Source organism: Natator depressus, chromosome 1, assembly GCF_965152275.1.
Source record: "Natator depressus isolate rNatDep1 chromosome 1, rNatDep2.hap1, whole genome shotgun sequence".
NCBI lineage: Eukaryota > Metazoa > Chordata > Testudines > Cheloniidae > Natator > Natator depressus.
The window spans coordinates 80,155,734-80,183,439 of record NC_134234.1 but is presented as its reverse complement, the minus strand read 5'-3'; the positions used below and the strand labels follow the sequence as shown (position 1 = coordinate 80,183,439).

Below are 27,706 nucleotides of genomic sequence, written 5' to 3'. Positions count from 1 at the left end.
GGGACTGGCATTTGGCTCACTGACAGTGGATTGCACAGTGATATACGCGTTTCTACTCCCATTCAGGGAAGATCAGTCTTCTCCAGTACCATGGTAGGAAGATTCTTAAAAGGGCTTCTTCATCTCCATCCTCCTGTCCAAGAGCCAGTTCCTCTGTGGGACCCTACCATGGTCCTAGTAGCTTTAATCGGACCTCTGTTAGATCCCCTGGAATCCTGTCCCTTTCTGGTTTTGTGTCAGAAAACTGCATGCCTGATAGCGTTAACATCCACAAGGAGTATGTGTGAGTTGCAGGCTCTGATGGCAGAGCCTCCTTACACACAATTCTCCAAGGACAAGGTAACTTTACGATCACAGCCTGAGGAAACACTTGACATAAAAAATTTCAGATCAAATGGGTAAAGACTGACCAAGATATAAACAACTAAAAACAGGGTATTACAATGGGAAGTGTCAGGCAACCTTAATAATGATTGTGCTACCAATACTGAATAAAAAAGAACTAGCTCATTTGGGTGACCTTCTCCTTAAAGCTACTGGCTCCAATAAAATGTTTTTACTTAAAATTGCAAGTTTATATCACTAACAGACATCTTGTTAGATTTTAAGCTTGTTCATAGTAGTCTGGGTTACCCATCACATATATACTGCTATTATGCTAAGCATTTGGTATTGTGGAAACCCCCTTTGCTCCAGATGCTGTATGGTTTTAATAATTATAAAAGAAGATAGTAGTAAACGTTGCATTTTTTGGAAGTTTTGGTGCATATTCATTATTAAAACATGAAAAGAAAATTTTTTGGAAAGAAAAATCCTAGTAAAGAAGAACATGTAAAAACTCTAGTTTGCGTTCTGCAAAAATGGACTTTTAAATTTGGTTGCTTTTTGGGCAACCTCCTTTAACACCAGTGATAGTGCTTTGGCAAAGATACGGAGTAGAATGTCTTTAATTGAGGTGAATTAATGCAGAATACTTCATTTTTTCCTTCCTACACAGATTGCAACACTGAAGGGCAGAATATCCTTTTCACTGATGGAGAGTACATTAATCAGATAGCAGCTTCTAGAGATGTAAGTATTCAATGTATAGTGTAGACATTTTGTGTTTTTTCTCAGCCAACACAGATGTCACTGTACTAAGTGGTCGTCTTTCAGATAAAAAGACGGACTCCTTTTGGCTAGTGTAGATAAAGGCAAAAACGCGTAGCTAGAAAAAATGAAAAATTGCTAGGCATCTGTCAAGAGCTTAGATTTCATACTACTTCATCTTCAGTTGTGGCAAAATATCCTTTTCAGACATATATTTTACGATCAGTTTGGTAGCTCTGCTTCTGTATATGAGATTTTGTGGGCTGAAAAGTTTTTTGTTTATTTTAATGTGGCTGGCTGGACTTGCTTGCTGTTAGGTCATGCTGTATATGAGTATATTTTCAAGGTGATTTGCGTTATGCTTTTCAGTAAAGCCTGTTCTGTTTCAAAAGAACACTGAGGTTAAAAGGGGCATACTTTTAACTATTGTGCCATTTGGAGTTTCTTCACTTTATGATGATGTCTGCATTTCTTTTTAAAACAGGTTTCCTTCAGATAAGGTAGTAAAAAATTGTACGCTTACTGTGATGGATTGAATTCTAGTGTGACATTTGGGAATGGTATCAGGTTTCATGTTCTGTTGAATAAATGATGGATAATTTTTAATTTCATTAGAGGCAGCATTGTCTTGGCAGGAGAAGGGGGAAACAATCTAATAGCAAAACCATGATTGGCTGCTCATCCTATAGTAAAATTAAACACTATAAGCAAACATTTGGTTTTTAAAGCCCCCTACACAAATTCATTGGGTGAGATCTTTCAGCAGGGATTGCTATTAATATGGCAAGTTTATGGAAAGGGTTTATCTTGTGAAAAATGAGTTAAGCAATGAGTTAAGTGATCTAGGTGTTCTCTTTCTGACTCTGCCATGGATTTCCTGTGTAACTGTCGCAGTTCATTTAACCTTTGCTTCAGTTTCCCATCTGTAAACGCTGTCCTTATACTTCGTTTCTTTGAAGAGGTGTTGAGGTATAACCCACTTATGTTTGTTTGTAAAGTGGTTGTCTGCAAGCCATTAAGTACAAAGTATTATATTACTATTGGGAATATCTACCTTCATGGATAATCCTTTAAAAATAGTTACCTACCCTTATGGATTTTCTGTCCAGTTTATTCATTTTTTTAAAAAGGCATTTTGCATTGCTATACTTTGTAAAACTATATGTAAAACCGTTCTTCTCCACACACTTGGCATACTACATTTGAGCCAAGTGTGTGGAGAAGAATGGTTTTACACATACATTTGGGCGTACCTACAGATACACATCCTCAAATGTGAATTTCATTTTTGGTGGTTTTTTATACTGTAGGAACGGAATGTGGGGACAGGTGTTGGTTTCAGATCCTCCTTTCATTCATGTAACTGAAAATCGACTTCAGTACACAAGTATCAAACTTCCTTTATGAAATGTGCTTGGAATAGAAACACATTTTGTAGGTGTAAAACTCTAATCTGTAGTTAGCATTCAATCCAAACTTCCCTAAAGTAAAAAGCTGTTAATATGTGATTTAGTGGTCTTGGTTCAGTTCATCATCATAAAGAATCTGGAGACGTGAAGTCTGGACCTAGATACAGAGCTGAAGTTCCTCAAAATTTGGGGAAGTTTGTCTGTGGGATTCTATTTCAGATCTATTATAAAAAGTAATTTTCTCTCTGATACTCACACCTTCTTGTCAACTGTTAAGAATAGGCCACTTCCACCTTGATTGAATTGGCCTCGTTAGGACTGACCCCCCCCCCCCTTAGTAAGGCAACTCCCATCTTTTCATGTGCTGTAATATATATACTGCTTACTGTATTTTTTACTCCATGCATCTGGTGAAGTGGGTTTTAGCTCAAGAAAGCTTATGCCCAAATAAATTTGTTAGTCTCTAAGGTGCCACAAGGACTCCTCATTGTTTTTGCTGATACAGAATAACACAGCTACCACTCTGAAATCTGTATTTCAGATCTGTTTTGTGTATTTACGTGGTGGGGTGTGTTTGTTTTTGTTTTTTTGCTGTGCCAAGTTCTTGATGATAGCGTTCATGTGGGATAGTTCGTACCATATTTAAATTTTGTGTGTGATCTTTTCCAAATGGCAACTGAGAAAACTCATCTAATATTCTACTTTATTATTATTTTTTAAAACACCTTCTAATTTTCAAGATTTTGGAATTTTTTTTTAAAGCGTTACTTTTTTGTAATTTCCAGCAGTAAAAATGGAAGAATGGATTGAACTTCACATTGCACAGATTGACCTGACTTTTTTGAATACACCGCTGAATTTTTTTAGCAGCTGAAAATTAGAGTATATAGTTTGTTGAATACTTGTCTTCTTTAACATCTACGTTCTTTTAATCTCTGATGTCAGTGTAGTCAGTCCTCTGATTCTTATCTAACGTTTCTCTTTCCTTGTATGTTGTTTTGCTGTTAAGAAGAAAAACGAAGTTGGTATGAGGGGGAAAACCCAATTGCTTAGGTTGTGACACAAATAAATCAGTTTTGATTCTAGCCTTGATTCATTTCTATTTGAGGGGACAAACAGATCTGTTAAGATAGGTAATATGTATGCTGAAATGCCTATGGACAAGAGTTACAAAAGTCATGTTACAGTTTTCATGTTAGCTTTAAAAGTATGTGTTCTGTGTTATCTGACAGTGTTAAATTATTTGTAGCAAGAGAAGTACCAGACTCTGACCATTTTATTGGTTTTCTTATGCACACTTACTACTTAGCTGTTATGAAATGAACCATAAAATGTTTACTTAAAGCCTTTTAGTAAACATACACTGTGAAGCTGCCAAGACTAAAAATTGGTCAGCATAACTTTTGCCCCATGGAATAAACATTAAAAGACAACACGTTCCATGGTTTTAGGAGTTTCAATAACTTGTGTGTCTTGGTTTGGTTTTTAATACATTTGAAGCAGAAGCAGTTATATATTTGAAAAAGTACGGTTTTTAGGCCTATCTCTTCAGGTCTGTCTGTTTCTAAAACATTTTACTTGTCTTTTATTCTTTTTACACTCTTTTTAACCAATTATTAGTCACTTTTCTACCTTTAAAACCCCCCATAATTTTGTCAGTGTGTTACCTACTGATTTGTTTTGAAGGATGACTGGAGATGCACAGTATACTCTTTGCAGGGTGAGATTAAATCAGACTTACTTGTGGCACAGAAACTAACTAAAATGTTTGTTTAATGGTTTAAATGATTTATTTGTTACAGGATGGCTTTGTAGTTCGAATATTTGCAACAAGTACGGAGCCAGTACTGCAACAAGAACTGCAGCTTAAACTTGCTAGAAAGTGCTTACATGCCTGTGGTATCTCATTATTTGATCTGGAGAAAGACTTGCACATTATCAGTAAGACTTCATTTTGTAATGTCGTTTTCTTTCAACATTATAAGTGGTTTATAATACAAACTTCATACTATAATTCAAACCAATATATAAAAGTGAACAAGAACAAGTAAGGGGAGCAGCAGTGGTCTTTTCAGACTGAGAGCTCCATTCAGGAGTGGTGGAAGCTCACTAAAAGTTGGGGGGCCACCTGCGCCTGAACTGCCCCTTATGCTGCCCCTTCTCCAAGATCCCGTCCTGGTCCCACACCGCCTCTTTGACCCAAGATCCCACCCCCCACTTGCCCCTCTCCACCCCCTCCCCTGGGGCAATGCTCCCTCTCCCCACCACCCCTCTGTTCGAGTGTCCCTGGCTCCATTACAAATATACTGGTGACTACTAACATGGACCTTCATAGTTCTTAAACCCATACCCATATTGGTTTGTAGCAATCAACTTTATCCTATGTAAAAAAGGATCATTGTTTAAAATAAGAGTTAGCCATGCCTCTACACTTGGAATCCATGTGGATTTAAAGTGAAACATAGTTGTCCTTTTGGAATTAGTTTAGAACTTTCCCATTGTAATGAAAGTAATTGAAAGTATACTTTCTGAAAACGTTCATGGAAAATATATTTTATTTTAGCTCTGATTTTTTTCTATAATTAGAGGTATGATTGTAAACTTGAAATTTCATATCACTTGGATTAGTTCGCGTTGAAAGAAAGCTTTCTTGAAGTAATTGTTTTTCTGAGGTTCTGATCATATTGTCAATTGACATCAATGACAAAATCTGCTTCTACAACTGTGCAGGATGAGGCACATAAGGAAAAAATTATCTTTAAAACCAACTACATATAAATTGCATACCTAATTTACATCTTGTTATGCTCTCAGGTACAGGGTTCGATGAGGAGTCAGCTGTTCTTGGTGCAGGAAGAGAATTTGCGCTAATGAAAACTGCTAGTGGAAAGGTATTAGAAATATTTCATTATTGATATTAAATTGCATAAATAATGTTACCAGATCTTGTTATGAAAATTAGGTTTGATATATTGGTTTGGAAAAAAATGATTCATTTCTGCTTCTACAAATAATGTTATTGTACATTGACAGTTGGCTATAGTTTTTATATATTTGCTTTCACTGTGATGTAGAAAAGACAAACCAATAAGATTAAGTAGTGTTCATATAGCAATTTAATTTTTTTATAACCCTCTCCTAAACAAAATTATAGCAACAAAAATTACTGGATTATTCTTTCATTAACCAAATGTCATATGTTCACATTTTTTCAGTCCTATCAAAATTAAGTACTAAATTACAAGTAAAGCCTATATGTTCTTTCTTAGTATGTCTGTGTAGTTGAACGTATACAAAACTTGCCTTAAAATTTACTCTCTAACTTTGTCATCTACTTAATTTCAGTTTTGTTAAAGCAGCTTCTGGCTTTTCTAAATGAAAAGTGCTCCTCAGCTGGAATCCAAAAGAATGTCTAGAGTTATTGCTGGGTTACAGAGAGGGAAGGGCCATAAAATGATGTTGTTGCTTTAACAGGGGGTAGCACTATTAGTTACAGCAGTGGATCTCAACGTATTTATCATTGTGGGTTGCATATGCAGCCCACAATGTGTTATGTGGGCCGCAGGTTGAGAACCACAGTGCCCCCCTGCCCAGAGACTCCTCCACAGTGTGGGTCCAGGAGCGGAGCCCTGGGTGTGGGGCCGGGCAGCCGGACTCTGCCCCTGCTGCCCAGGACCGGGTATCCTAAAACCTGGAGCTGCTGTAGCACTCCCCCACCGCCTCACTGCCCAGAGTGCGCCCTGCACCCCAAACCTGCCCAGAGACACACTATCCCGCACCCTGCCCCCCTACGGCACTCACTAGCCCCGTGCTGGCAGGAGCGCTCCAGCAGGCTTCCTGACACTGTCCCCCTCTTAGCCAGCACCGCCCCCTTTTAGATCAGAGCAGCAAATTTTGAGGGTTTTTTAGCACATAACTGTGCTAAAAAATTAGCTGTGTGCTAATTGGGCTGCTGGTTGAGAACCGCTGAGTTATAGTGTTGCATAGTAATTGTAAATGGATTGTTTTAAATTCTTGCATATACGTTTGAGATATTTTTCTTAATGAGTAGCTAAGAAACAGCCTTTAGACCCTAAATGTACTTTCTAAGCTGTACTATCAAATAATTTTATTTTTATGTCATAATTTAGGTTTTGTGTTTACCAAAAAAAAAGGGTGGGGTAGTGGTGGAGGAGAGATTACAAAGCATACAGTGGATCAAATGCTTCCCAGTGCGGAAGTTCTGTGCAACGTCCTTTTCACCACTAAAATGGTTAGTAGAGCTTTGTCCAGATGCTTTCTGGAGTGGTGAGTCTCACTCATTAAGCTTAGACATGTTTTCATGAATCTTTCTTTTACATGTGAATGAAAGCAGGTTTTTTATAGATAGGAATTTTAAACAGTTTTGTAATGGTGGAATTCCATACGCTACTTTAAATAGTATTACGTTTTAGCTCTTGTGAGGTATCACAATGATCAGTTTATCTCCAGTCCAAATTGGATGAAGTGAAGAAAAGAAACAACACAGATGGTGAAAAGTAAATTAAACTTAAAAAATTCTCTTCAGTTTTAAAAAGCTTTTTTGTTTACTTAATTTGTAAAATTTAGTAACTCAAAATGGATTTCAATGTGGATAGTTCAGTTTTTTGTACCTTGTCAGTGCCTCTTTTAAGGAAGCAATATCAATGCAGATTTTTTGTTGGAATACTAATTTTTTAAAGAGGCTGGTATTTTTAAATGGGAATCTTGAGGAACTCAGTGAGAACTATTTAGTTCAAATTGTATGTCTAAAATCAACCTTAATGTGAGGTTGCAGTCTTCTGCAAATAAACAGTTATTTTGCTTGAATTGTTTATCTACAAGCCCTAGATACTTCTACAAACCTTCTTTATGCTGCGTGGTTCTCCACAAGTTCTTAACAGGTTGCTTGTTGCTGTATATTTAGAGTGTAGACCTGATACTTTCTCTTGTACCCTCAGTTGGCTTAAGCCTATTCCTAGTGGTTAGGAAGGTTAGCTCAGCTCAGTGGAAACTATTTTCACTTTTCTCAGAGATATGCTGCATATTAGTTGATGTCTGTGGTTTAACTGGAAAAGTCAGCTGGGGAAAACATTTTATCTTAGTTACAGTTTGTATGACCTTGTGTATTACCTATTGTGATTTTTCCCATTTGGACAACTGTTTAGATTTTTTCACGGCTGTTCATAGCGAACAGTTTAGGGAGATATTTTATTTCCCTAAGATCAGAGTTCTGGTTTTGGCATGGTAGTTTGAACCTATGACAATGGGCATAAAACTTACAAATCCAAATTGTGTCTGAGTCACAATAAGGTTTAACCATGTAAAAATAGAAGTTGCTCAATCTGGAACCTTTTCAAATGAAGGAGATTGCAAATGAATTTGAAGTGGTTCTCTTTCAAATGTACAAAATCCTTTTCAAACCAAACATGGTAGTTTTCATAGCTCTGATCCTCTGTAGTATTATGTTTGATTTACTGACAACCCTGATCTTCTTCAAGAGTGCTGCATGAGGTTTTACATTCTCTAAGAAAGGTAAACTTTGGAGACAAAACAGGTTCAGAGACACTCTGATGATGATATTGTCTAACAGCTTATGAGACATTGGAGATAAAGGTTTCTAAACTGCAAACATAGTCAATGGTGCTGTATGTGGTATGTCAGCAAAAAATTGGCCTAATGTTTTGTGGTTGTTCATCAGTAATATACATGATGATTACTGTGGTATAGTAACAAACATTCACTTTTAATTTACTCATCCACAGTGGTTGTAGGTATTTACTGAAAAATTAATGTTTTAACATATTGTATGTTGAAATCCACACAAAGTATCGTATCCAGTGATATGTCAGTGTGTGGATTCTTTGAGTACTGCAGTGTTTTGGTCAGTTTCATTTTTTGAATCCCATATTTACAAGAATGCAACTTTTTTCTATCAAATGTTTTTTTAAAAAAACATTCCTGGAATCAGTTTTTTCTCCTTTGTTCAACATTTTCAGGATCGGGGTTATATCAAAAAGTAGCACTATGATACTGTTAGGAAGGTGGATTTCAAAATAAAATAAACTAGTCAAAAAGATCCTGAAGTACAAAGTGAGGAAATCAAAATCCTTAGAGCTAGCATGGAGATCATTTAGGAAAATCATCATCATCAGTTATGCACATTCCCTTTTAAACAAAATAAAACAAAAAGTAGAAAAAGCTCAGTATGGTTAAAGGGCAAGTTAGAGAGGTTATTTGATGCTAGTCTTCAGAAAATAACCATCCAGTGTCTAACTTTCCTTTTCTAATTGATAAACTAGGAAAGAAAAGTCTCTGACATCACTGGCAATATCTGAATCCCTGTTGATCAGGCTTCAAGTTAGGGCAGGGTAGAGAGATGATTCTTGTTGCTCTAATAGAGAACTTCAACGTCTCTGTTTAAAAAAAATAACAAAAGAGGAACTATACCTTCCGAAACACTCTGTGTAGTATTTGACACTGCTAATCATAAAATATTTCCTGACCTTCCAAAAACCTGCAGAGATTAATGGAAATGCCCTGAAAAAGTTTGAATGCTTCTCAGACCAAACCCAGAAGGTTGTGTATACTCTATCTCCATAGCCTTTAACTTCAGGGTACCATAATGCTCAGAATTCTGCTATGTATATCTGAAACCATGGGAATAGCTGGTGAAACAGATGCTGAGATGTGAGTGCTACACAGACAACATGCAGTTGTGCATTCATCACCTTTACATCAAATGCAAATAGCACAATCTCTACCTTTTTTAATGCGTCGCTGAAATCAGTAACTGATCAGAGTAGATGAATAAAGTCTGGTAAGAACCATCTCTGGGTATGTCTCTGCTGGAGCTAGAGGTGTAATTTCCAGCTCAGGTAGGTATATCTGCATTAGCTCTGATAGAACCAATAAAGAAGCAAAAATTATTCTTCATAACATTGCCTTCATGCAATCCTGCTGGAGGAGCTGCATAATCCATGCTGTTGTAGATTTTTTGAGTAGTACTTGATAGGAGGTGTGACAGGGTCGGGCCAGATGGCTACAGGAGAGTAATAGAAGGCAGATATATTAGCCTCAGGTTAAGTAGGTCCCTTTTCCATGGGTAAGGTAACAGGGAAGGTTCCAGTACAATCAGGAACCTTCTGGAGACAATTAAGACAGACAGGCTGATTAGAACACCTGCACTCAATCAAGAAGCTGCTAGAATCCATTAAGGCAGGCTAATTAGGGCACCTGGGTTTAAAAAGGAGCTCACTTCAGTTTGTGGTGTGTGGGTAAGGAGCTGGGAGCAAGAGGCACTAGGAGCTGAGAGTGAGAAAGCATACTGTTGGAGGACTTAGGAGTACAAGCATTATCAAACACCAGGAGGAAGGTCCTATGGTGAGGATAAAGAAGGTGTTGGGAGGAGGCCATGGGGAAGTAGCCCAGGGCGTTGTAGCTGTCACACAGCTGTTCCAGGAGGCACTCTAGACAGCAGCATTCCACAGGGCCCTGGGCTGGAACCCAGATTAGAGGGCGGGCCCGGGTTCCCCCCGAACCTCCCAACTCCTGGTCAGACACAGGAGGAGTTGACCTGGACTGTGGGTTCACGAAAACGGCCAAACTAAGGGCTGCCATGAAGCTCCAAGGCAAACAAATCTGCCAATAAGTGCAAGACCCATCAAGGTAGAGGAGGAACTTTGTCACAGAGGGTTTACATATGCATGATCTTCACATTCTACAGTCCATTTACTGCCAGAATAGTATGCCACCCCCCACCAAATCTCACTGAACTCCCTGTAAATTGCTCTTTATAATGCAGCTGGAGTTTTATTAGAACCAGGAGTCCTAGTTTTCGGTGATTTGAAAGAAAAAAAAAAAAGAAAAACACCCAAATTCTCTAATTTAAAAAAAAAATTGCCTTTTTTCCGCTATTAAAATGAAATGCTGAACTTTAGTTTCCTTAGCCACAATATATACAGGTATTAGTTGAACACAATGTTTTATTGATATATTTACAATTTTTAAGCAAGTTTGAAACCACCAATGCCATCAGTCATAATAAAATAAAATTAATGGAATGAGCTAGTCACAGTGCATTGTTTCTTTACTATTGTCAATGGTCCTGCTGTTTCAGCCTCTTGTTTTCATTTTTTTTCCATTCAGTTTTAGTGCTTTCCATGTGTTCTACAATTGTCTGTCTTCGAATGTAATCTACAGCCTTGCTGCATACAGTACAGAACAGCACATTGCCACCAATGTGAAATTTGTCCAGGCCAAACTCATTGACACTGTCTTTAGGGGTGATTTTTAAAGTTTTCAACAACTTTTTATAACTTTAACTATGTCTGGAGGCTGAAGTGAAATTTGAGATGTGCATCCAACGCACTGGAACTGGAGTCTTTTGCCTATCAGTACCTGTAGAGGGGTGGCACTTGCACCTTGTGGCTGTGGCCCCTTCTCTGGCTACATGAAGTGGCGCTGCCCCGACACCCCTCTGTTCCTTCTTACTGCTTGTGGCTGGAGTCGGAGCTCTGTGTGTGATTGTAGTCTCACAACTTTGCATTTAATCTTAGCCTACTTTTATTATATGTATCAGAGTAACAGCCGCGTTAGTCTGTATTCGCAAAAAGAAAAGGAGTACTTGTGGCACCTTAGAGACTAACCAATTTATTTGAGCATAAGCTTTCGTGAGCTACAGCTCACTTCATCGGATGCATACTGATGAAGTGAGCTGTAGCTCATGAAAGCTTATGCTCAAATAAATTGGTTAGTCTCTCAGGTGCCACAAGTACTCCTTTTCTTTTTATTATATGTAGTTAGTGTTAGTTGCTATGTAGTGTTCCCGGTGATGCCCTCATCTGGGTTTAAACATTGCCGTTCATGTGGAGGAATGATCTCGAACAGCGACCCCACATGTGGTGCTTGCTTTTTGTTGGTAAGGCACACCTTAAGAGCGTAGATCATTTAAGGAGAGGACTCAGGTTGCGCGGGAGCTTTGCCTCAAGCAGCACCTGCTTGAACAGGCCATGTGAGATGATCTGGTACTGAGGCCCTCCTTGGGCCGGAGCGCACCCTTGGGCTTGGAGAGCGCTGCTGTCTCTTGTTCTGGGGCAGGTGCCTCCCTGAAGAGGCTCAGGAGCCTTTCTCCGTCATCTGTGCCAAAGAAGAGGTCTCATAAGACAAATTATAATGGTTCCAGGTTGTGGGGCAACTCCTTTGCCTCCCCCAGAAAGAGCTCAGACTGATGGAGGGCTGGCTCTGTTGCGCATGATGGCGCAGGTACCTTTGGCTCTTCCCTAGTACTGAGTAGGGACGTCATAACCCCAATACCATTGTTCCAGTTCTGGTCTCCGGATGTTCGTTGAGTCCGGTACCGACAAGGGTGAGGCCTTACAAACTGTATCCACTGCATCAAAGTACCAGACTGTGGTAGAATTGCCCTGCCTTTCGGGCCCATCCTCATTGCTGGTCCAAGATTTTGCAAGTCAAATACCTTCGATAGCCCCTCCAAAGGAGTTTGCCACCAATCATTGGGCCCCTCAGCATTGTACCCAAGATGCTTCTCCCCTGGTGGCTGGGATGGGTATGCTACCAGAATCAGTACCGAGGACCTCGGTACTGGGACCATCCATAGCCCCGCTACAATTGATGCCACAGCTGCTTCCATGGCAACTGTCACCACCCTCAACATTGATGCACTTGGGTGCACAAGGACTGATGCTGCCTGCGGTACCAGCATGATTGATACTGATGGTACTGCCTTCATCGGGGGCACTGATTCCAGACTCGTTTTGGGCAATGGATGAATTGATTTGTCTTTTGGCTCCCTTGGGAGTTGCTCCACCCATGTCTTTGAGATCACAGGACTCTTCTGCTTCCAAGTTGGGGTCATCCGCCTCCTGCTCTGCTTAGCCTGCCAGTGGACCAGTATGGCTGCCGCGGTTGACATATGCCCTGGTTGGAGGTCCCTGGCCTGGCACCTACTAGCCACCAATGTCCTATCCGTATCAGTGCCTACCTTGGAGACCGTGGGATGCTTCTTGTTAGTGGAGATCTTGCTCCTGGTCCCATTCAAAGGCAAGATTGACAATGGTGGCTGCAGATCAGCTGCAAGCTCAGACATCGGTGGTTTTCCTCCCTGAAGAGCTGCTGGAGTCTTTCTGTCCGGGTATGTCATTCCAGGAGCAAGAGCTGGTTTGGCTCAGCCAAGAGCCTTGTCCTCATCTCCAGATGATGCAGTGCTGCCTGGTTTGTCCTCCCCTTCTATTCTGGAAGACTTTATGGCATACCAGGACCTTTTACGCTGTGGAGCTGCATCCTTCTGCATCCAGGCAGTGTTTCTTCAGGAGAACGCACACACACTGGTGGACATTCTACAGCCATCTGTCCCTGAGGGAGTGGCCCTCTGGAGTAATAATGTGCTCTTCGAGACAGTGAGAGCCCTGTGGAGTACATTGGTCTCAGTACCACTGGTAGCTAAGTGCATGGAGAAGCGCTACTTTGCTCCTGTGCAGGAATTTTAAGGGTTCTGTTCCCATCTGTCCCTGAATTCTCTGGTTGTAATGGCAATGAATGACAGCGCCCGACAGGGTAAGTTCAAGCCCATCCTCAAGGATAGAAACTCCAAGTAGTTGGACCTTTGGCCAGAAAGGTCTATACCTTATCGTCCCAACCGATCAACAAGCTTTGCTGTCCACATTTGATTTTCTCAACTGGTCAGCAGTGTCCAAGTGTGTGGACCAGTTGCTCAAGGGCTTGCTTGAGGAATTTAGGGTGTTTGTTACAGAAGGCTGGTTTGTGGCCAGGATATCACTGGAGTTTCCCCTTGATGTTGCAGGTGCTTCAGCCAGGGTGATGGCCGCTGTGGTTACTCTGAGGAGAACTTCCTGGCTGCAAAACTCTGGGATCACTTTGGATGTCCAGCAAGACATTGAGGACTTGCCTTTTGACATCCAGACCTAGTTCTTGGACAAGACTGACACTTTTTGCACTCCTTTAAGGATTCCCAGGCTACCTGGAGGTCCTTTGGGGCGTATATACAGCCCACGCAGAGATGCTGCTGTGGGGTTCAGCAACAGGAAGCAGGGCGACTACCCCAGAAAGAGGGATAGGTCTCACAAAAGGAATCACTCAGGTTCAGGGTTCAGTCAGTCCATGCCTTCACTTGGCACTTGCTAAGCAGCCATTTTGAGTGCTTGGTCCAGAGCACTGTTCTAATTATTGCTTTACCCTCTTTGTCCCCATGTTCCTTTGGGGACAGACTGTCCCATTTTTACAATGTGTGGGACTTGATTACCTCTGACAGTTATGTTCTAGACACTGTCAGATGGGGCTATGCCATCCAGTTCCTCTACACATGCCATCCGTATCCCACTGTTCCTCTTCAAGGACCCGTCTCACGAAACACTGCTCATTAAGCAAGTCAGCCCTCTGCTGACGTTGGGAGAAGTGTAGGAAGTTCTGCTAGAACACTGGGGCCACGGCTTCTACTCTTGGTACTTCCTGATACCAAAACCTAAGAGTGGGATAAGATCTGTCTTTGACTTTCGCGGCGTCAACATATTCATCAAATACATGAAGTTCAGCATAGTCACTCTATTGGCTTTCTTCCCCGTGCTGTCTCAGAAATGACTGGTTAGTTGCTTTGGATCTCAGGATGCTTACTTTCATATGGCGATTCTAATGAATCACAGGAAATTTTCTTCGGTTTGTGGTAGGAGAACATTTAGCCTCTCTTCTGCCCCCTGACTTTTCACCAAATGCATTGCTGTGGTCATGGCATATCTCAGGAGGAAAGGAATCCATATCTTCCTGTACCTTGACAATTGGTTACTGAAGGGCGGCTCTAGAGAGGAGGTTCTTGCCAATGTCACTATCATGTTGTCTGTGCTCCACCAACTGGGGTTAATTTTAAATGCCAGAAAGTCATCGTTGGCTCCCACTCAGAAAATTGAGTTCATTGGGGCCCTGTTAGATTCCACGAGGTCGAGAGCGTTCTTCCAACTAATTGTTTCCAGGCATTTCAACAGCTCTGCCTCAGTCTGCAATCTCAGCCCTCCATGACAGTCAGGATGTCTCTGAGCCCGTTGGGACATAAGTGGTCTAGTTAGCCAGGTTATACCTTCACCATCTTCATATGTGGCCTCAGGATGGTCTACTGTCCTGCCTTACATTCTCTGGATAGATTGGTTTGTGTTCCTCCACTAGTCCTAGACTCCTTGAGCTTTTGGGCATCCCCATGCAATGTGTACTGAGGAGTCCCCTTCACTCAGCCTTCTCCAACCAAGTTTAGTTACTAATGCCTCCCTTTTGGTGGGGGGGCAGGGAGGAGGGATGCATCTGGACTCAGTGTATGCAGATCCTGGGGTTGGAACAGGAAACCTCGCTCCATATCAACATTTGGGCCATCCACAATGCATGTTGTGCCTTCCAATACCATATCAGGGACTCAGTGGTTCACATATTCCCCGATAATACCACTGCGATGTGAACAAACAAGGAGGAGCACTTTTCAGGTTACTCTGCCCAGAGGCCATCAACCTGTGGCAATTCTGCATCAAAGAAGACATCCCTACGGTAGCAGTCCACTTGCTGGAGATGCAGAATTGTCTTGTGAACCATTTCAGGAGGTTTTTCTCCATGAGTGGTCCCTGACAGCCAGTGTCCTCAAGGTCGTTTTTGCGATCTGGGACATCCCCACGATTGACCTCTTTGTGATGAGGAAAAACAGAAAGCGGGGCCAATTCTGTTTTTGGGGGGGGGCTCAGCCTGGGCTCCCTCTTGGATACTTTCCACTGCAGCATGTAGTTGACTCTGTTGTACATCTTTCACCCTATTCTGATCATTCCTCAGGGCATCCTCAAGCTCAAGGTGGATCGGGGCAAGCTCATCTTAATTGTTGTGGTGTGGCTGAAACAGTGCTGGTTCACATACCTCCTTGTTCAAGGCTCCCATACTGCTTCCTCTCTGTCCCGACCTGCTCACTCAGAACCATGGCCACACTCTCCATCCTGTGATCAGCTCCATGCACCTCATGGCATGGCTGTTGCATGGCTGAATGAAGAGGTAGAACAGTGCTTGGTGTCTGTCCAACATGTCCTATTCAACAGTAGGAAGTCCTCCACTAGGACAGCCTACTTAGTGAAGTGGAAGAGGTTCTCGGTGTGGTTCTTGGCCTGCGGGACCCAACCAACAGGGACTTCCGTCTAGGACATGTTGGAGTACCTACTACATCTTTAGAAATCAGGGCTGACTGAGTTCACTGAGTGCATTTTGCAGCAATATCTTATTTAGGGGAAATCAGTTATTTCCAATACTACCGTGATAAGATTTCTGAAAGGGCTTCTCCACTTACATCATCTGGTCCGAGAGCCAGTCCCATTGTGGGACCTAAACGCAGTTCTGGTGGCTCTAATTGACCCTCCATTGGAGCCCCTTGCATCCTGTCTGCTGCCCCTCCTGTCTCAGAAAACTGCATTCTTGATAACCATTACATCTGCAAGGAGGGTGGGTCAGTTGCAGGCCCCGATGGTGGGCTCTTCTTACGTGCATTTCTCAAGGGGCAAATAGTGCTTTGGCCACACCCAAAGTTTTTTCCAAGATGATCTGAGTTTCATCTGAATCAGGCGGTGTATTTATCTGTGTTTTTTCCCCAAGACGCATTTCTTTCCAAAGGAACAGCTCCTCCATATGTTGGATGTCAAGCAGTGTCTAACCTTTCATCTGAACAGGACTGAACTGTTTCATACTTTGCCTCACTGTTTGTTTCATATGCGGACCTCACAAAAGGGCCAGAGGTCTCTGCACAGACCATCTCTAGATGGATAACCTCTTGTTCCAAGACTGTGTATGAGAGCTTCAGCTATGCCTTCTCAGCAGATACAAATTCATTTGATGAGAACACAAGCAACTCTGATAGCGTTCCTCAGTGATGTTTCCATATTGCTTTTGAGTGAGCTGAGGCCTTGTCTACACTACAGGAAGGTCGATCTAAGCTACGCAATTTGAGTTATGTGAGTAGCATAATTCAAGTCGATGTAGCTTAGATCTGCTTACCGCGGAGTCCACACTACGCGATGTCGACTGGAGACACTCTCCTGTTGACTCCCCTTACTCTTCTCGATCCGGTGGAGTACAGGAGTCCAACGGGAGAGCGATCTGTGGTCGATTTAACGGGTCTTCTAAATCTACCACCAATGCCTCGATCGCTGCACATCGATCCCCCGGTAAGTGTAGACAAGCCCAAAGTGGCGTATATGTCTACATCAACTCCAAGAAGGAGGAATGGTTATTTACTGTAACTGTGGTGCTTTGAGATGTGATGCAGATGTGTATTCCATGACCCACTCTCCATCATAGTCTGCACTTGAGCTTTTGGTGCAAAGGAACTGAGAGGGGGTTGGGGCAGTGTCACCTCAAATAGCCACAGCCATGACGTGGGAGTGCTGCCCCTCTACAGGTACTGTCCGGCTCCAGTGTGCTAGGTGTGGCACACCTAAGTTGAATACATGTCTGCATCACATCTCAAAAAAACACAGTTACAGTAAATAACCGTTACTTCTTCTTGCCTTTTGATGTTCCATGAATCAGGTGAGTCTGTAAAAGAACTGTCTATGCCACTAAGAATGGCACTTAGCTAAAGGGTATGATGCCTGCAGTGCTGTCTCAAAGAAGTGACCAAAAGTACTGCAAGACTGCTTCACAAAATGCTGCCTCAAGAAGTAGTATGAGAGTCTAAAAGGCAAAAAGTAAATACTTAGGTAGAATGGATTTAGCCTGTAGAATTAATTCCCATAAGATATTGAAGACCAAAGCTTGGTGGAATTCATAAAGGGAATAGACATATGGATATTTCAGTCCTAACATATGGGTATAAAAGCTGGAAATCCCCTAGAGCTACAGACAGACATTTAAATGCCTTCCAAAGCAAAATGCCTCAAAAACACTACTTTCATAAATGGAATGAGTCTATAACAAATGCCAAGATTTGTTGGAGTTCAGCAACCCTTTATGCCAACGTTATTCAGAAAAGAAGATGGAAATATATGGGGCATGTGTAAAGAATAAAGCCAGAATAGCTGCCATGATGGGTATGCTATTGAGAAGCTGGAGGAACATGCAAAATGGGTGGATTGAAAGAATCCCTCCACTGAGTGCTACTCAGAGGCAAAACCTATGGGATTTAACAACACAGAGGATATGTGAAGAGTGGCCCAGGATAGACCGCTTAAGTGACAGATAATTGCGTGGGAAGTATTCAGAGATTCAGATATGGAGAAGAGTACGTTACATAGGATATATTTTTTGAATGAACTTCTGTGTCTTGTAGCATAAACCAATAATTAAGCTGATGGGGTTTAAGAAGAAATGTCCTCTGTGGGCAGGTCACTTCATAATTGTGCACTGTAAGGTCTCTTGTAACTTGGTACTGGTTATGCTGCAGACAGGCTACTGGGACCAGGTGCAACAGTGGTCTGATTTGGTATTGCAATTCTTATCATAGGAATCATAGGGTGATTAGAGTTAGAAGAAGCCTCAGGAGGTCATCTAGTCCAACCCGCTGCTCAAAGCAGGACCAACCGCAAATAAATCATCCCAGCCAGGGCTTTGTCAAGCCGGGCCTTAAAAACCTCTAAAGATGGAGATTCCACCACCTCCCCTGGTAACCCATTCCAGTGCTTCACCACCCTTCTAGTGAAATAGTTTTTCCTAATATCCAACTAGACCTCCCCCCATTGCTTCTTATTCTGTCCTATGTTTCTAAAAAAGGAGAGTTTTTGGTATTGGATGATGATTAAATTGATATTTTTTTAAAAGCAATGTTCAGACTGACATTTCTTAATTTAACTCATTTTACCAGTGTTTTAGCATGTGCCTTGTACCAGATCATGACACTAGTACCAAAAGTACAATATGTACTAACATATTGAATAACTGGATAAGTTAAAGAATGTGTTTTTTATTTTGGTTTCCCTTGGTCTTTTTGCTTTGTAAGCATGCTTTCTGTTAATCTGCTCCTGTAATCAAATGAATCCTCATGTAGTTTCGGGTGCATTAATGCGTAATTAACTATCAAAAGGTTTTTGAGCAAACAAAGGAAGAGAGCTATGGCATAGAGTATCTTGGGGAAAAAATACATGTTGCTGTTGTATTCCATTTCACCTTGCTGAGGTCATAGCTGGAAATAAGTCCAGTTATGGTTGTCATTTATAGTAAACTTTTCTAAGGTTATTATTAAGACTGATTTTTAACTTATTTACCATTAAATCATTAAATGGGAAAAATCCTTGAACCCCTTTAATTTGAATCTTGCTTTTATTAGATACAGTTATTGTTTCATTTTAAGTATTATGATACGATAGGAGAACAATATAACTCTTCCTTTCAGATTTATTACACTGGCAAATATCAGAGCCTGGGAATCAAACAAGGTGGTCCTTCAGCAGGAAAATGGGTTGAACTGCCAATCACGAAATCTCCAAAGATTATCCAGTTCTCCGTTGGACATGATGGTTCGCATGCCTTACTTGTTGCAGAGGATGGAAGTGTATTCTTTACAGGCTCTGCTAGTAAAGGAGAAGATGGTGAATCAAGTAGGTTTTACAATTGTATTATCAATGGCTTAATACAGAATTAGTACTCGTAAATTATACCAGTAAAATCAGCATTAACCAGTCCTTAAGGTGTGAAAGGAAAAATGGGTAGACTACGAGAGCAATGCACGAGCATATCATCAACATGCTTGTGCACATTATCTGCAAGTAAACACAAGTTTGTGTTTGAACCCAGCAACTAACATGAAAAGTTATGTTCGCAAGCATGTTAGTCTTTAAGGTGCCACCGGACTCTTCATTGTTCACAAGCAAGAATATTAGTGTTTCCTCACGCACAAATGTAGGAAAACAAGGAAATGCAGAATTAAGAGAGACTTTCTACACAACCTTAACACTGGCCTCTTTGATCCCAGCCCTTAAGAGACCCTCAGAATGTTTACTATTTGGAGCTTTGGGTGTGATTCACAGCTCACATAGACATGCTTGTGCTAGCTCTCATTGACCTAGCACACTAAAACCAGTAGTGTAGCTAGAGTAGCATGGGCAACAGTGACTGGTGGCATGGGCTAGCTGTGTTGAATGCATACCCACTGTGTTCATATGGGTTTATGGCTGCGCTGCCTCTTAACACTTCCTGTGCTACCTCGGTGATACTATTTTTTGCATGCTATTTCAATGAGAGCTAATTTGAGTGTGTCTAATTGAACTGGGAATCAGACCCCCAGCTCCAAGTGTAGATATACTCTCAGAGGGATCCCTGAACCTTAACCCTCCATTAGCTTCTGCAAACCATCAGCAAGTCACCCCGGGATCATTGGTGCTGGAGAGAGTGCAGTGAAGGTCCATTGGACTATAAATTGGAGTGTTGATTTGGAGTTGTATTGGAACAGAGAAGACGACAGGTTTGATTAGGGAAGGGATTAGGATTCTGTTAGATTCTTGCTTTTGATTGATATTCCCATTTGATTAGTTAAGGTGGTTTGACCATTTTGGGTGGGAAGAGTTATCTTAACTCTGCATTTCTTGGTTTTACAACATTTATATTTTCTTATAATGCTGTTGTTGTAAAGGTTGTAGTAGGACGCCTCGCCTCTATGTTGCAGCAGGGTGACAGTTCTGCTATAGTTAAGGTTAAGACCTGCTTTTCTGTTTTAAAGCTTGGCTGTTCTAAGTGCTCTAGAATTTGCATAATTAATCATGGTGTCTTGAAATTTGCTGTGCCTCATGGGGTCTTGGGGTACTGTCAGTGTTCCAAAGTTGGGACCATTTGACTAAGTGATTCACAAGATACAGCCCTTCAGGGGAAAAACAGTTTTTCTTAAAATTGATGCTTTCTGAAGGGCAGAAATCTGAAGTAAAAGAGCAGAAATACTGCTCCAATTAAACTCTATGAAAGGGGGATTTTTATTTTGGGGAAATATAATCAGAATACAGTAGAATATTCAGAAGGCATTGAAACTATTTTTTGAAAATAAAATGAACTCCACAAGCAAATGCTTGCCTGGAGGGGAGGATGATTATGGATGGAAAAGTAGGTAGGACTAGGGGGAGAGAGGCATTTGTATCAGGTGATGTGGAGGAGATGGGTACTACTAGGTGGAGGGGGACACTTGGATGGGGATTATGAGGGTAAGGTGACAGGTGGACTGGGAGATAATGGGGTAGGGGTGCCTGTCAGCCCCATGTTCACCTCCTGTGTGTGTGCCATGATCTGGAGGTCCCCAGCCCATCTACAGGGGTGTGATTTGCCTATCTGTTTCCGCTCCTCCCTGCCATGTGAGCCAGGTTCTGAAAGGGACTTCTCTATCTGGGGTGGTCTGAGCCCTTCTCCTTCCCCACTGCTCCCCCGGTGGTCTGATCCCTGCCCGATGTGAGTGTCAGCATCTGGGGGGTCCTGCCCATCTAGGGGTCTTCCCCCCCCTCCCCGACGCCTCATGTGAGCCAAGTTGGGGGAGGGGAGAGCTTGCCTTTCTCGGAGTGTCTACCTCTCTCCCTAGCCCTTCCCCCATATGTGAGCCAAGATATGGGTAAGCTCTGTCCTTCTGGGTGAGGAGTTTAAACAAGCATGCTTGAAACATTTGCCAAGAATGACAGGTTTCAGAGTAGCAGCCGTGTTAGTCTGTATTCGCAAAAAGAAAAGGAGTACTTGTGGCACCTTAGAGACTAACCAGTTTATTTGAGCATAAGCTTAAGTGAGCTGTAGCTCACGAAAGCTTATGCTCAAATAAATTGGTTAGTCTCTAAGGTGCCACAAGTACTCCTTTTCTATTCACCAAGAATACACTGAAACTGAGATCAGGATCCGAAAAAATGGGTGAGCTTGATATCTTATCAAAACTCTTCAGCCCTAGTGAGGGGGGAAGGGAATACTCACTGACATGACTGGAATAGTTCACATGTCTCAGAACTATTGTTTCAGGCTGTACTCATCTCCATGGGATATTCTTTCAGCAGAGAACTTCTCATTGAGCTGAATGGGTCACTTAACACCTCCCTGAGCTTTTTATGCTGCTGATCCATGTGTAGAGCTCCAGGAATCATATAGTATTATAATATAGTACCAGCTTTGTTCTAGGTAACATTGGGAAGCCCTTCCTGTTTAAACAATAAATCTTCAAAATCTAAAATTTGCATGCATACAAATTGTCTTCACAGTTGCTATGCCTCATGGGAGTGCAAGCTAGGGTTAGTGATCTAAATGTGGGGTCATTTGATACAGCCCCCAGAAAAAAATCATTTCATTAAGTTCAGATCCTAGCAACTTTGAATTTTTGAAACCCACCTTGTGCAGAAATCTGAGAATAAACTAAACACTTGGGAAAAATCTGCCTCTGTCACAGGGTCTGTGTGTGTGTGTGTGTGTGTGTGTTAAGAAATATAATAAGAGTACAGCAGAATATTCAGAAGGCACTGAAAATATTTTTGAAAAGATAAATTACACATGCAAATACTCAGTGGGAGGGAAACGATCATATTAAAACTGTCAAGATTTTGGGGCATAGACAATGGATGAGATTTCTCTCATTGTCCTTCTTAGCAACTATATATTGCAAATGTTTCAAAACACAACCATTTTCACCATTCCGCTATAACAGAATGTACAGGAGTAGGGAGGAGCACTGAGGAATCACATAGTAATCGTGTGGCCTAGTGGAAGACTGCTGAACTGAGACTGTTCCCATCTCTGCCACTGGTCTGCTTCATGACCTTGGGCAAGTCACTTCACCTCTCTGTGCCTTAGTTTCCTATATGTAAAATTGGGGTAATGTTGTAAAGTTCTTTGGGATCTAATAATGAAAAGCACTGTATAAAAGCTAGGTCTCTTGATTATTACCTCGCCTCAGTAGCATATCCGCTTCAAACCTAGATGAGAACTACAACTGTCTAAATGGACCACCAACTCCTATAATAAACATTTCTCTGAATTTCCGGGTTTTTAGAAGTTTGAGTTTTGCTGAACTTGATGTTTTGAAGGTGCAAACTGTCATGGGGCAACCTTACCTCTGCATTAATAAAGTTTGTTACCATTTAATTTCCTGAGTTTCTGATGCTTGAGTTTTAAGATTTAAATTCGTATGTTCTGGAAAGGTATGAGGAGCAGAGGGAGGTGCTAAGTGACGACAACCTAAATTCCCTGTTAAAGAAGTTGTTAGGCCGTGAATTTTTTGAGAAAGTTGAGGTACTGAGTAGGGCACGATTTGAGGCAATTATGGGATGAATGGGTGCTCTGGGGAGGTTTCCTGAGCATTTCTCAGCTGCTAAACTACTAACTGGAGGTAACACTGGGAAGCAGTGGGAGCCCCAAACTGCAGGGCTGTACCAATTAGATCAGCTATTGGTGCTGAATACTAGATGAACTCAGTGGCAGTCCATTAATATAATTTTAGTGGATACTGCCCAGGGTTTAGGTGGGGTCCATAGAATTGATTCACATAAAACTCATCAGAGAAGTCAAGCAAATAGAGAATTTGAATTCATGGTGCTTTGGGGTACAGGCCTCTCTCTGAACCACGGGGGTGTGTCTGTGGACAGGTCATTCACTCAGCCTCTCAGTAACTGAGGTTTTCCTTGAGGAGCTGGTGTTGAATCTGACTGGAGTGACGCCTGAGCAGTTTCCCAAGGCTCAGCTCTTCCTGGTCTCTGCCCAATGTGCCTGTGGTATCCCCCGAGTTTCCTTATTCTCAGCTCGTCTCAGTTCTGTGTGATCTGCTCTAAGCATGCCCATTTTTAGCTCCCCATTCTAGTTTCAGTGGTGAGTGTCTGTGGCTGGCACTGAACATGCCCAACTCTCAACTACCCACCCCAGTTTCCGTACTTGTCTGATTCCTCATTACTTGAAAACTTAAAACCAAGTAATTTGGAGAAGGAACTCGGTGACCATATGGCCTCAGATTTGCACCACAAAGTCTGACTCTGAGGTCGCTTAGCTATTTTCAAATCAATCTGTCTATTTGTATTCCTTTTAAAGCATTTTGAAAACAAAGTTGTGCTCGCCTTAACTGTGAAGTCACTACTGCACTTCCATAATAAAGTGATAGTAAAATTAGATTTCTAAACAGAGGTTGCTAGGCTATTGATTGATCAAGGAACAGTGTAAACTGTTTTAATTTTCAGATCCGGATGATTGAGTACAGAAGAATACCTTTTGGCCTTCTGCCACCATCTGACTGTCTAAGGTCCATTCAAAGAACAGCTGCTAAGATCATCTGTTCCGACTGTGCAAACTTAGGCTGTCTACACTGCGCACTTTACAATGGCGCAGCTGTGCCATTGTAAGGTAAGCAGAGTAGCTGCTCTTTGTCACTGGGAGAGAGGTCTCCCAGTAACCAAATAAAACCACCCCCACTGAGGGGTGGTAACTTTGACGGGAGAGCAGGTCCCGCTGACAAAGCGCAGTCCACACCGGTGCTTTCCATTGTTAAAACTTTTTTCATTCAGGGGTGTGGTTTTTTACACCCCTGAGCGACAAAAGTTTTAACCATGGAAGTGCAGTGTAGACATGGCCTTAGTCTAGTTCTAGTCTGAATGGTGACTCTCTAAAAATGGCATTGTTGAGTTGTGTGTTTGTGTTTTTGACTTCATATCTGATATGCTTAGTTCACAAATAAGGGTACCTCTATACTGCAGTGAAAAAAACCTGTGGCACCGCGTCTAAGAGCCGGGGTCAGTTGATTCAGGCTTTAGGCTGCATGGCTAAAAATTGTAGTGTAGATGTTCGGGCATGGGTTGGAGCCAGGCTCTGAGACCTGGTCCCCTTGCAGGGTTTCAGAGTGTGGGGTCCAGTGGATTTGGTGGGTCCCAAACATTTAAGAGTCCCAAACATTTTCCCTTGTGGTTCAGGTGGCAACAGAAAGGGGCCCCAAAACTCTGGTGGCAAAGTTAGGAGACAGTTGAGAGGTTTAAAACTAAACTACAGTTGCAGCCTTGATTATGCTGAATGTGTCTAGAGGAAGCTTTTAAAATTAGTAGATATATATTTAAGATGTAAAATATGACAGACTGTTTAAAATTTACTTGTAATTTCTAGGTTTTCTGAACAATTGCATGAAATCTTAACAGTAATATCATTGTCGATTGGCTTTCATTGGGGCTTTATCATGTTATAATTTTAGCTAAAATATATACATAGTTGTGCTAATTCTATTAGGGAAGCTAATATTGTGGCTTCTATTGAAGCTTAATGAGACTTACATGGGAACATGATCACGTCTTGATCTGAGAGATTACTGGAAGATTTAAAAATTTTTAAACCAAGATTTTAAAATAATAAAAATCCGGTCTGCAGACTTACTGTGATACAAATGACTTCAGCTTCTGCTTATGCATCTTTTCAGTTTCAGACAAAAAACTTTTGTGAGCAAGTATTGCTTTTTAAAAAGAAAAAAGAAAAGGAGTACTTGTGGCACCTTAGAGACTAACCAGTTTATTTGAGCATGAGCTTTCGTGAGCTACAGCTCACTCACGAAAGCTCATGCTCAAATAAACTGGTTAGTCTCTAAGGTGCCACAAGTACTCCTTTTCTTTTTTCTTTTTACGAATACAGACTAACACGGCTGTTACTCTGAAACCTGTCATATTGCTTTTTAGGATCACTTATTGTTATATCGAGTATAAACGAACCAACTAAAGAAGCCTTGCAGAGTCGTCATAAAAATGTCAGCCTAGGCACAAATTTTGCTTGCTTACCATTCCACTAATGATAAAAAAGTTAATGGTATTTTACAAAAACAACCAAAAAATTACTTTCAGTGGGAGAATCAGCAAACAGACTTTTGTAGGGATAGTCTAAGGAACCTTATTGTATTATGAAGCAAATGTTCATAGTTTAGCTGGTGAAAATCTTATTTTCTTCTTGCCCTCACTTCTTGGTGAAGCATATTTGTAAAATACCTTTCTTCTTTTAAAGCTAAAAGCAGACGGCAGTCAAAACCTTATAAGCCTAAAAAGATCATTAAAATGGAAGGAAAGATTGTAGTATATACAGCATGCAATAATGGGAGCAGTTCTGTCATTTCAAAAGATGGAGAACTCTATATGTTTGGAAAAGATGCCATTTACTCTGACAGCACAAGTAAGTTGATATTTGAGAAACATTATTTAAAGCCAAATAATGCCAGTTAAGTACAGATGTAAGAGAGACATGTCTTTAAAATATTGTTTGGTTGCATTTTTTCAGCATTGACACATGCCAGTTTAAATGAAATGTTAGAGAAACTTTTGTTCCAATTGGATTATGGTTCTGTATGAAATCACTTTATAAAAAAAACTTGTATATTTATTGTATTGACTGGGCAGATTAGTTATGACTGTTCTTCCTTCCTTCCTTTTTCTTCACTACCTGTGGCCTTGTCTGCACTACAGATGCTACAGCAGCACAGCTACAGCGTAGACACTTGTTACAGTGACGGAAGGGGTTTTTTTTCCATAGCTGTAGTTAGACCACCCCCTTGAGAGGTGGTAGGTAGGTCGACAGAAGAATTCTTCCAGTGACCTAGTGGATATCTATACTGGGGCTTTATGTCAATTTAACTACATTTCTCGGGTGTGAATTTTTTACACTACTGCGTGACATAACTAGGTCAACCTAAGCTTTAGGTGTAGACCAGGCATTTGTTTTACTAACTCCAATATTCTACCATTCTCACCTTACCTCTACTCCCGATTAAAAAATTAAATGTTTTTTAGCACTACTTGTGATATAGTGAATCTCTGATCCAGAGAGAGAGAATCCTGTTCATCATCCAAATGTTTTATATCTCACAGGTTTAGTAACAGATTTGAAAGGCCATTTTGTGACTCAGGTAGCTATGGGCAAAGCTCATTCATGTGTGTTAATGAAGAATGGAGAGGTTTGGACATTTGGTGTGAATAATAAAGGACAGTGTGGACGAGACACAGGCTCCATGAGCCAGGGAGGAAAAGGTGAGCTGCTTGTTTTTAGAAAATAACAAGAATGAAAATATAGTTAAACTTTTATTCAGATTGTGTTTGAAACAGTATATTCTTCAAGTGATGGTCCCTGTTGTATTCTACGGAGGGTTATGTGCATGAGCCTGGTGCTAGAACTTTTGAAAGCAGTACTGTTTGGCGGTCCGCGCATACGCCCTGAGCTGCCTTGTGGTTTTGCCTGAGGCGATAAATGGTGCCTGGTTCAAGTTGGAGCTTTTACTCTATGTCCTTGTGTTGCACTTTCCAAAGCTTTTCTAAATATCCTTAATACTGTTCGTAGTTTAGATTTATTATTTGTTCTGTATTCCCTTTTTTTATTTTTGTTTGAATTTATCCTTTTATACCAGATTTAGGACTTGGGATGCCACTTTCGGAGTGTTTGTCACCAAACACTCCCCAGGCCTGGGTACTGGATTATTCTGAAGCCTCTGGGGTTCAAAATCTGTGTTTCCTGCCCTCACTCATTTTCCATCAGCTTGGGGGAAATCCACATCATGTCAAGGTGCAGTATCTGCCTCTCTTTTCCTGCCTGTTCTCAAGAGAATTGGACTCCCACCTCAGGAAACACCTTAGGGAGACTGCCATGGAACTGTCATCGGATCTCGGCCGGGGAATCGCCCCGCACATTGTCCTAAACAGGTGAAGAGTGCTTCCCTGCCATCGGGATCCGCTGGTATCAGTGCTAAGGACCCCGCGCTGGGCCTACCTATGAACCAAGGAAGCATGTGCATAAGCATAGCAGTAAGTCTTCCTCCAAGTCTAAGGATTCGGCACTGTCCATAAGTTCTGTCCATGAAGGAGCCACATGTTCCAAGTCTCAAGACCGAACAACAACCACACCAGTTGCTGGATCCGCTTTTGCTGATCATAGATCCTGCGACTCCACCACTTGTGTCCCCGCTGGCATCCTGGGAAACATCAGTCTCCAGACAGGTGCAGTTCCTGATACTGGCTTCTTCAGCGGAACGGGTACCATTCCCCCTAGGAGACATGGAAGCACTCCAGATCCCCATCTGATGTTTGTACTGGAGGGACTACGGTCTCAGTGGGCCCAGATCTGATCACCAAGTTGAAGGGACCCTTCCCCCGCTATGTTCCTGCCACCTCTGTTTCATCTGGCACTGGCATTTGGCAGGATTTATGATTTGGACATTACAGATGTCTGACATGGTCTACCGCTCCTGTTCCGGAAGCACAACTACCGGAAGATTCCAGTGGTGCTGT

The 27,706-nt window shown here is 41.6% G+C and overlaps 1 protein-coding gene across 12 annotated transcripts in view; it reads left to right on the top strand.

Annotated features, from left to right (window-relative positions):
- MYCBP2 (MYC binding protein 2) overlaps positions 1-27,706 on the top strand; it is a 409,657-nt gene that overhangs the window by 73,134 nt on the left and 308,817 nt on the right. For 11 of the 12 annotated variants that reach the window (XM_074962231.1, XM_074962238.1, XM_074962204.1 and 8 more), the window contains exons 9-14: positions 998-1,071; positions 4,301-4,439; positions 5,313-5,389; positions 18,868-19,072; positions 25,440-25,604; positions 26,297-26,455. In XM_074962231.1, coding sequence (XP_074818332.1) covers positions 998-1,071; positions 4,301-4,439; positions 5,313-5,389; positions 18,868-19,072; positions 25,440-25,604; positions 26,297-26,455 — 819 coding nt within the window. Of the gene's footprint in view, positions 1-997; positions 1,072-4,300; positions 4,440-5,312; positions 5,390-18,867; positions 19,073-25,439; positions 25,605-26,296; positions 26,456-27,706 lie in introns of those variants that run through there. The other variant, XM_074962245.1, reaches the window with a different exon arrangement.